We start from the raw sequence: 11,061 nt of genomic DNA, 5'->3' as shown, positions 1-11,061 counted from the left end.
AAATTAATGAGAATTAGTTGACATGTAGTTGACATGTAGTTACAAAGTTACTTATAGTTAGTAGAATGTCTAAAGTGGACTATCGAAATAAAGTGTTACCTAAAATTCTACAGTAAAACCCAGGGAAAGTTGGCACAGAGAGAGACATGGTCGTTCTGAAAAATAATTCATTCAAATTTTCATGTTAACTCTGAAGTAATTTGAATAATGCCTGTATAAATGTCAAGGATTGGTCAGTGCTATAATACATTGTGACAGACTTTGCTGTTCATTTTCTCAAATATTCTACAGTAAAACCTTGTAAAAGTTGACAGACAGAGTCTTGGGCATTCTGAAGAAGTATGAATTGAAATTTCCATGTTAACTCTGAAGGAATTTGAATAATGCTTGTATAGATGTTAAGGAATGGTCAGTGCTTTAATGCATTGTGAGAGACTTTGCCATTAATTTTCTCTAAAATTCTACAGTAAAACCCAGGGAAAGTTGGCACAGATAGAGACATGGTCGTTCTGAAATGAATTTATTGAAATTTTCATGTTAACTCTGAAGGAATTTGAATAATGGCTGTATAAATGTCAAGGACTGGTCAGTGCTATAATGCATTGTGAGAGCCTTTGCCATTAATTTTCTCTAAAATTCTACAGTAAAATCTCGTGAAAGTTGACACAGACAGAGTCTTGGTCATTCTAAAGAAGTATGAATAGACATTTTCATGTTAACTCTGAAGGAATTTGAATAATGCCTGTGTAAATGTCAAGAAATAGTCAGTGCTTTAATGCATTGTGACAGACTTTGCCATTCATTTTATCAAATATTCTACAGTAAAGTCTTGTCAAAGTTGACACAGACAGAGTCTTGGGCATGAAAAAGTATTAATAGACATTTTCATGTTAACTCTGAAGGAATTTGAATAATGCCTTTATAAATGTCAGGGAATGGTCAGTGCTATAATGCATTGGGACAGACTTTGCTTTTTCATTTTCTGAAAAATTCTACAGTAAAATCTCGTGAAAGTTGACACAGACAGAGTCTTGGGCATTCTGAAGAAGTATGAATAGAAATGTTCATGTTAACTCTGAAGGAATTTGAATAATGCCTGTGTAATGTCAAGAAATAGTCAGTGCTGTAATGCATTGTGACAGACTTTGCCATTCATTTTCTCAAAAATTCTACAGTAAAACCTTGTAAAAGTTGACACAGATAGAGAGATGGTCGTTCTGAAAAATAATTCATTGAAATTTTCGTGTTAACTCTGAAGGAATTTGAATAATGCCTGTATAAATGTCAAGGAATGGTCAGTGCTATAATGCATTGTGACAGACTTTGCCATTCATTTTCTCTAAAATTCTACAGTAAAATCTCGTGAAAGTTGACACAGACAGAGTCTTGGGCATTCTGAAAAAGTATGAATAGAACTTTTCATGTTAACGCTGAAGGAATTTGAATAATGCCTGTATAAATGTCAAGGAATGGTCAGTGCTATAATGCATTGTGACAAACTTTGACTCTCATTTTCTTCAAAATTTGACAGTAAAACCAAGGTAAATTTGACACAGATAGAGAGACATGGTCGTTATGAAAAATAATTTATTGAAATTTTCGTGTTAACTCTGAAGGAAATTGAATAATGCATGTAGAAAAAAGTAGGAAATTAAATAATGCATGTAGAAAAAAGTAGGAAATTATAAGTTATAATGTATTTTAACAGACTTTATTTTTGTGGAATACTCCAGAGTATAATATTCGAACTTAATTTAACTGTATCTTTTATAATGTCCAATGTTAATATGCTTGTTAATATTTTTTTCCTGTATTTGGGCACATTTAATTAATAACCGCTGAAATATAGGTCTTCGTCAGCTTTTTGGCGGCTTCGTGTATCCGTACTGTAATACCACAAATAAACGTGCAGCAGAATCCAGGTGGCGGCTGGCTTGACCGGGTGTTCACAGATGGCGGCTCACTTGACCTCGGTGTATATGAACGGTGTTGATCCGGGATGTTGGCATTGCGATTGTGACGACCGTAATATAATCCTCCCGTTTGCATTGTGATCTGTATTTTTACATATTTATTTTAACCCTCTAAATAGGCACATGCATTTTACTATGGCACAGTAATATAGTAATAATTTACTACATTCTCCTGTTTTACTGTTGATTTCCTCTTTTCCTGATCATTTGGAATAAGGATAAAAAGCAAACATCCATTTAATATCTATTATTTCCTGAATATTATGACATTCAGGAGGGCCGCCCCCTGATGACGTCATAATATGCAAATTAGATGAGTATATTTACACCCCACATAAACTTTCGGTCATGCCCAACATTTTTCTCATTTACATTAGATCTCTATCTTTAAGCCCTTTCAAGCCACAAGCTTTTGAAATCTTGATGTCAAAATCCAGCATTTTTCCAAAAAAAACCTGGCGCCTAAAGGGTTAATATCTTTTATATATCCCTCCATGGCATATTTAAGTCCCACTTGAAGTCCCACAGATGGACCATCTGTGTCCCAAATTTATCAGAAACACCTAGGAAGAAGGTTTTCACTGACAGCTGTCATTGTAAGACAGTGAGCAACTCCGTTTGTTTGTCCGAGTGAGCAACAGTAACTAAGGGGGGCGGGGCTTACCGATAGGTCAATTGGCAGTGAATAGCGATCATCATCAAGCTTTTCAAAAAAGACACAAAAGTATCACAGAATGGTCCAATGCAACATGTGCCAAGTGTTCTGGGTGTATAGGATAGGGTTTGGTGAAAAACAATCAGAAATGTAACATTATTTAATGAACATCCTGACCTTGACTGTTGGTCTCTGTGGACACGGGACATTTAAAAAAAAATCTCTTTTTGTGGTCCGAAAAAAGAAGAACATACGACATTAAAACAACACAAGGGTGAGTAAATGACTTAATTTTAATTTTTTGGGTGAACTATCCCTTAAAGGGATAGCGCAAGGAGTCTCATTATTCATACATAATATGTGTGACTGTAAATAAATCTTTATAAGAGGGCAGTAGAGACCTTCATATGTCTGTACCTTTTTATAGTAAATGCCCTGAAGGTAGCTTTAAAGGTAGATATACAGTACATGTATTTGACTTTTCCAACTTGCTCTCTTCTCTGTTGCTTTGCCATGACAGAAGTTGACCTTAAAGAGAAAATCCCCTTTAGTCCAGGTGACATGTGAAAAAAATATTCACTTTTTCATAAAGCATGAAACTTGGAGCACTTGTATAGTTTGTGGCCCTGAACATTTTCAGAAATGGAACCATCATAAACACCTCGTGGTTGCCATGGCAACCATTTTACTTTCCACCATAACCAGATTATGTATTTTGTGTCATATCTCTTGAACCAAACATGATAACACAGAAATGGTGGTCTACGTCTATGTTTTGATGGTCAATGATTACAATGATACCACATGCAACAACATAGACTGTTCAGGTGAACAGTTAATAGTGAAATCAGCAATGTGATAATGAAATCACAGTATCTGAGTATCACAGTATCACAGCATTTACAATGGTCCATATTATGGCATAAACAAACGTTACTGCGCATGCGCGCTTTTGTGGCCCTAATTTAACTTACGGTAGACTTCCAAATAGAATAAATAAATAAATAAATAAATAAATGTATGGGGGAAACATCCCACAGCACAACAACCTGAGCCCAACTTTGGGCCAGGCCAGATGAAACTGTCTATTTTTTTTTCTTTCTTATTATCTTATTATATCTAATTAACTAATATTTTATCAATAAAACAATAAAAGCTTGTTTTCAAGAGAACAATCATATATTTCAGAGATATATATTTTTTAAAAATCATCTCAGGTAAGTGTGTTTTTCCTTACCTCTCAGGCAGTGTCAGGTAGGTGGTAGTATGTTTTCAATACATTCTTCTTCTCTCTCAACAGCGCCCTAACATCAAACGCAGATGGCAACGCTATCAGGTGAACAGTTAATGGTGAATTAATTGACTTTATGAGAAGGATAATAATGAAATCGCAGTAGATAAAAAAAGATGCAGATTGAATTTTCAAATATATTTAAAATTAAATTACAATCACTCTCTAGGGCCAGAGTTGTATATTATGTTAGTGTGCACAAGGGGGAAGCCAGAATCCATGAATGCTGGTGGGCACATGCAGGTGAACTGCTAATATTTGATGTAACGGGTGGAATAATATTTATGTGTCGGGTGCGGGTGCGGGTGCAGGTGCAGGCCGAATGGTGACAGGTAGCCAATCGCGCTGCCATTATGATTAACAGCTGTAGTGTCAGGTGTTCTGTTAATTACTGCTGGTGTGGGAAGATAATTTCACTAACCAGGAACGTTGAATGAAAATGTTCTGGAAAATGATTTTGTGCCTCTCTGTGATGGTACCACGAGGCGTCGCTTACTTACAGATCTCAGTCTTCTGGAGGGGATGTAGATTTGTAATAGTGAGTGGAAGTAGGAGGGTGCTGAGCCTGTGGCTGTTCTGTACACAAGCATCAATGTCTTGAACTTGATGCAAACCGCAACTGGTAGCCAGTGCAGGGAGATAAAGAGAGGTGTGATGTGGGCCTGTATGGGCTCGGTGAAGTCCAGTCATGCTGCTGCGTTCTGAATCTTTTGTAGAGGTTTGATTGCGCATGATGGAAGTTTAGCCAGAAGAACATTGCAATAGTCCAGCCTAGAAATGACAAGGGCCTGGACAAGAAGTTGTGCAGCATGCTCTGTTTAGAAGGGCCTGATCCTCTTGATGTTGTGCAATGCAATCCTGCATGATCGTGCTGTCTTTACATGTGGTCCTTGAAGGTCATCTGGTCATCAAAGAATATTTTTGGATTAACCTAGCTGGATGATGAAATCATGCTGTACAGTCAGAGTGGCAGGGAAGATGAGAAGCTCAGTCTTTGCCAGGTTGAGCTGCAGGTGATGTTCCTTCATCCATGCCAAGATGTTCTCCAGGCAGCCTGAGATTGATGCAGCTGCTGTTGGATTGTCTAGTTGAAATGAAAGATAGAGCTGCATGTCATCAGCATAGCAATGGTAGGAGAAACCATGTGCTTGTATGTGTCCCAGTGATGTAGTGTATATGGGGAAGAGGAGGGTTTGGATACCTCTCCTCCCCAGGAAACCCTGAAAGACATACCTGTGAGATAAGATTCAAACCAGTGGAGTGCAGATCCTGTGATGGCAGACAGGATAATCTGATGATCTACAGTGTCAAAAGTGGCAAATAGATCCAGTAAAATGAGAACTGATGATTTGGAATCAGCTTTCGATTTCTGCAGGGCTATAGTGACCGACAGTAAAGCAGTCTCAATTGAATGGCCGCTTCTAAAACCTGATTGGTTAATGTTCAGTTGGTTATTCTGTGAAAGAAATAATGTAAATGCGTCTAAGGTGTGAACCAAATAGTCCATTCCATTAGAATAACAAAAGAACAACATTCCTCAGGAACGTCTTGTAGATTGCAGGATCTCCAGCGGGAGGTTCTAACAGTATCTGTTGATTGTAGCCCTTTTGTCTTCAGGTATAAAATTATATCCCACAGACAGAACTTTAGGAGAAGGTAAGATTCTTACAAGGGTTAAGATTGTGTGACGAATGACATGCTAACATTGCTACTGAAGAACTGCTACACCATCTTCAATAAATTCTTCTCCCCACAAAAATTTTCGTCAAGACTACTTAATTTTTTATATTAGAGAAATCTAGTACACTGGCGAGCCAAGGTTAGAAGGGGTAGTATGCACTGACCTGTCTAGACAGATATTATCTTGACAAGAAGTTAAAATGGATTATAGAGTTTCAGTTGATGTATTCACATCCAGAAATGGGTGGGTGAGTGAAGAGAGGATGACACTACAGAGGAAAGATGGAAGGGTGAAAGAGAGCGTAGGTTTTGCCTAAAAGTAACTGGTAGAGGAATCGGTGGCACACAGGTAGTAAGATTAAGAGTAGGTTAAATGTAATGAATAAATGATAAGAGATGTCTAAAGGTTTTCCCAAAATGTTGTCTGTGATACAATTTCGTGTGTGAGTGAGTGGAAGTCTGCAGTGTAAGGCTTCTCCAGATGGATGTTGAAGTCACCAAAGACTACAAGTGGACTGCTGTCCCCAAAGAATGAGGACAGCAGCCCATCCAGCTCCTCTATAAAGATGCCCAATTGACCAGGAAGGCGATAAATAGATCAATGGAAGTTGTTAGAGAGAACAGAAGGGGTTGCTGAGTCTTCTGAACTAATCGAGGTCTCAGTAAAGCCCAAGATACGAAGAGTAGACTGAGAAGCAATGGCCAGAATTAAGTCTGTTTGTTGACAGCTGACTGACAATTCCAGAGACCCACAGAAAAAGAGAGAGGTGCAGTAGAAGAGGTACACATAGAATACAGGTTAGCAAGATTGCATTGCCTTCTGTGTTTGATGATAAAGCGTTGTTGAGAGATAACAAGAATGCATTCAAAACATACTACTGCCTACCTGACTCTGCCTGAGAGGTAAGGAAAAATATACTTACCTGAGATTATTTTTTTATATATATCTCTGAAATAAATTATTGTATTATTGAAAACAGTCTTTTATTGTTTTAGTGAATAAAATAATTGTTAATTATCAAAGGAAGAAAAAAAATAACCATAATATGGACCACTGTAAATGCTGTGATACTCAGATACTGTGATTTCGTTCTCACATTGCTGATTTCACCATTCACATCAAAACATAGGGGTAGACATCACCTTTTCTGTGGTTCAGAAGATATGACACAAAGTACATAATTTGGTTATGGCGGAAAGTAAAATGGTTGCCGTGGCCACCACGAGGTGTTTTTGCGATGGCTCCATTTCTGAAAATGTTTAGGGCCACAAACTATACAAGTGTACCAAGTTTCATGCTTTTATAAAAAAGTGAACATTTCACCTCAAATTTTGCACATATCACCTGGACTAATGGCAATGCTGAGAATTCAAGGTTCTTCAGCTGCTGAATGGAACTGCACATTAAAAAAAATGCATTAATGCAAAAAATCAAGCTTGTGTGGCTAGAAGTGCTTGCATTCATGTACCTGTTCAGTCCTTCTAAGTGTAGCTTTTGTTTCTTAATTGTGATATGGCTGTCTATCTTAGGGATTGTTACTATGATAACTCGACCACATGTCCGCACTGTGCAAGAATGCTGGAACGGCAACATGAGGAGTCTCAGAACCCATAGATGAGCCTGACAGATGGATGCATCACAAATACTGTGAAAGATCTTCAGAGTCAGAACTTGTCTTATATTCAGTTTATTTGTTCTTGATGTTTTAACCATGCTTCTGTCAGCTTCTGGACTGACATTGATGAAGTGTGATCAGCATAGCAGGAAAACCTCACATTTTGAAAACTATATTCCCATAAATATAGAACTGCTGGTTACTGTTACATGTCTAAAGTCTAAAGAGAAATAATCTGTGTCAAACTTTAACAATGGCATGTTCCTCTTAAGAATGTGACTGTGAGATCTATTTGATTTCTTCCTACATGTAATCCTGGGTAGCATGCTTTTTAAGGGACCAGGAAAAAATACTACAAGGCTACACTATGTTCTGCTTTATAGTTATATCCCCGTAATACACTGTGGTTTAATGTAGTAGATAATATGCTGATAATTTATTATATGATAATTAATGTTCTAGAACAAATGCTGTGTAGCTATTTCTGGTTTAAGATGATCTCAGAATGGAGTCTTCTGTAATGCAATTACCTGGTGTAAAATTGTATCCTATTAAATGACAGAATGCTATTTAATTGTCTCTGTAATAACTGTGCAAGACAACATATAAAGTGTTATGAAGTCCAATATCAAGATATCTTCACAAAGCATGAATAAAACAAAAAAATGGAACATGCTCAGCTGTCTTCCAGCCTTGCTTTTAGCATTACTCAAGTAGAGTAAGATGACCACCACATCTTAATTTTTTTCTCTTCACCATAGATGGCATAGATAATGAATGGCTTTGCTTAGTTTTGTGAAACTGAACACACACACATATACAGTCAGGTCCGGAAGTTTTCGGACACTGACTGAGTTTTTGTGCTTTTGCCTTTATACACCATTACAATGGATTTGAAATAAAATAATTAAGATGTGATTGAAGCAGTGGCATTCCATCCATATAAGCTGCAAATGCTCCGCATACCCAGGCCGTCTGAGAGAATGAGTTCACTGACTAATTAATATAAACATGATTATAAGTTGGTCTCTTGTCATTTGAGATGTAACTTAAAGTGTTGGGAATAAGTACGTAAAATTATTTGAAAAACAACGGTAATTTTCTGTAAATCTGTGTCAGTTATGGAAGCTTCCGGGCAAGCAGATTCACAGCAGCTCGGGGGCACTCAAGATGGCGACCGGTGAGGAGGTATGAATGAATGAATTATGCATTTATATAGCGCTTTATTTTGTATTGCTGTACACCCAAAGCACTTACAATCATGTGGGGGGTCTCTCCTCAACCACCACCAGTGTGCAGCATCCACCTGAATGATGCGACGACAGCCACAGTAAAACGGCGCCAGTGCACTCACCACACACCAGCTACAGGTGGAAAGGAGAGAGAGTCATAGAGCCAATTAAGTGGATGGGGATTATTAGGAGGTCATGATTGACAAGGGCCAGTGGCAGTAATTTGGCCAGGACACCGGGGTTACATCCCTATTCTTTACGAGAAGTGCCATGGGATTTTTAATGACCACAGAGAGTCAGGACTCTCTCGGTTTAACAAAAACGAATAAGATGAGGCATGGCTCCACATGCTATATTATATACTGACTAATAAATTACAGAATGTTTAGCAAACAGTGAGGAATCAAATAAATAAAAAACAAAAAAAACCTCCATAGGGTAACGTGAGGTAAACAGCAAAGATAAAAAAGGTTTTTAAAATGAAAACAAAAAGAAAAGTGAAACTAAACTGGCTGTCGGTGATAGGACTTTCATATGTTTTTTTTCCCCAGAAGAATACCAACATGTTCACCTTCTCTGGTTTATGAAGCAATCTTTTATTTTATTTTAATGTGAAAACCAAATCCGCCGCCTTCCATAATTTTCTCAATATTCATCTGCAGAACACAAAATCCAGGGGGCATGGTTGGATCCAGATCCAACTCCTCCCAACTAAACCTGCCTGTCTCCAACCCTTATCCCTAAACCCACCCATCTCCACCCCTAAACCTACCAATCTCCACCCCCTAGATGTGGATCCAACCACACCCCCTGGATCTTGTGTTCTGCAGTGATGACCATCTCCGCACCTTCGCTTGTGCTGACACGGTACGTATAAACCAGGCTCTACACCTGAAGCATTCGCACTGAAAGCGCCTCTCTTCACATGATCAGTGAAATCTGACTCCTGCTACAATGTACCTCGCTGTATGCAGCAGACGCTTTGGAGCAGGGCAGACCATGCACTCGCACAAATGCGACCACATCAAATTTGAACTCGCACATTCTCAAAAAATTTTCGCAATCTATATGCGGATGTCACTCCCGAAACTTTACAGCGTGCAGCTGTCACTGGTCCAACAGTATCATGAAAAACAAAATGTATTCAAATTCTGAATGAATTAGCCAAGAAAGCGCACTCTGCGCTCCCTGTAATAATTATAAAGCTGTCATTAATTTCAGTTTATCGCGATCTAACAAAAATCCGTTATAATCAATGAGGCTCAACCATAGGAGGGGTTTAGAGAGACTGAATCTTAGAACAAATAGTTTGAGAATCGATGGAAAATGAGGTGATATTAAATGCATATTTTGAGAAAACGAAAGGGTTGTTTGACCTTGCATGCATGTAAACCTATTGTAGGAGACTCCCAAACCAATACTAGGAACCTTAGAAATAATTGGGGGCAAAATAGGGGCACTTTAAGATCATAAAAATATCGAAGCTAAAGGTTTTCATAAAGCAGTTATGGTAACCACGTCAGTAGCGTGAGAGGGCGCTAGCCTCTGTATAGAGACGCTAAAAAAGGTAGAAATTAAATTTAGCATTTATATAGCCTACATTAAAAAACAAGCTTTATATCATTTTTACGACTTTTAATGAAATACAAATTTTGAATAATGAAAATTAGTTTGTGTCTGCTTATTCTATTCATCAGTGTTTGAACCATTAAAGAAGAAACCGCATTTTCCGTATTTCATTTCTGGGTTAAAAAAATGAAAAACGAATGGATGCAAAACTACATGGACCAAAATGGTTACATATTTTTGATTACGACCTTAAAACCAATATCTTGTTTTCTCACATCCCCCATAGAGAGAGAGAGTGAGAGAGAGGGCGAAGGGTAGAAATAGAGACAGAGGTGCCAAAGTCAGATTTTCCATCATCTTTTCATCCCATTCCTTCTCAGGAGTTTTAGGTGAGTATAGGACGTCCATGCTATGTATTTCACAGCTCTTTTCTGATTTTACGCAGAAATGCCTGAGATCTATTTATCTAAGCATACCACGGAACACAACCGGATTCCTCCCCGGTCATGTGGGGCGTCAGATGGCAGACCCCACCGGATGCGGGAACGGACCATAAAAACACAAAAATATTCCTCAGGACTTCATTTATGACATTGAACAGAATTGGACAAACATATTTCTTCACCCGGATGGCAAAGGTCACATCTGGATATCATTAACAGGTCACAGGGTCAAACAATGTGTGTGTCGCAATGTGGGTGGGCTACGTGGGGAGGGAGGGGAAAGGTCAAAAGGTTAAAGCCATAAATCAATCTTGACAAGACCCTTGTTATGACCCATAAATCATTCTTGACACATGGTAAATGGTAGTGACTACTCACCGTGTTTCCTGATGATATCTCCCAGGGGTAACATGTAAAGCGTGAAAAGTACGATTTGAAGCATGCTAATGCACTTCCATTAATGCAAACAAAGTTTTCTAGTCTATTCAAAAGAATGTTGTGGTCAATAGTGTCGAACGCAGCCCTAAGATCCAGTAGCACTAATAGAGAGATACAACCACAATCAGATGATAAGAGCAGGTCATTTGTAACTCTAATGAGAG

The 11,061-nt window shown here is 38.2% G+C and overlaps 1 protein-coding gene across 1 annotated transcript in view; it reads left to right on the top strand.

Moving 5' to 3' along the window:
• def8 (differentially expressed in FDCP 8 homolog) overlaps nucleotides 1–7,825 on the top strand; it is a 131,855-nt gene extending 124,030 nt beyond the window's left edge. The window contains exon 11 of the mRNA XM_016554979.1: nucleotides 7,130–7,825. Within this exon, the coding sequence (XP_016410465.1) occupies nucleotides 7,130–7,214 (85 nt within the window). The 3' untranslated portion in view covers nucleotides 7,215–7,825. The remainder of the gene's footprint in view (nucleotides 1–7,129) is intronic.
• The last annotated feature ends 3,236 nt before the right edge of the window (nucleotides 7,826–11,061 follow it).

This window comes from Sinocyclocheilus rhinocerous, unplaced genomic scaffold (genome assembly GCF_001515625.1).
Source record: "Sinocyclocheilus rhinocerous isolate Xijiao unplaced genomic scaffold, SAMN03320098_v1.1 scaffold2392, whole genome shotgun sequence".
Taxonomy (NCBI): domain Eukaryota; kingdom Metazoa; phylum Chordata; class Actinopteri; order Cypriniformes; family Cyprinidae; genus Sinocyclocheilus; species Sinocyclocheilus rhinocerous.
The sequence above is the reverse complement of the archived record's forward strand: the minus strand, read 5'-3'. Positions and strand labels throughout refer to the sequence as shown.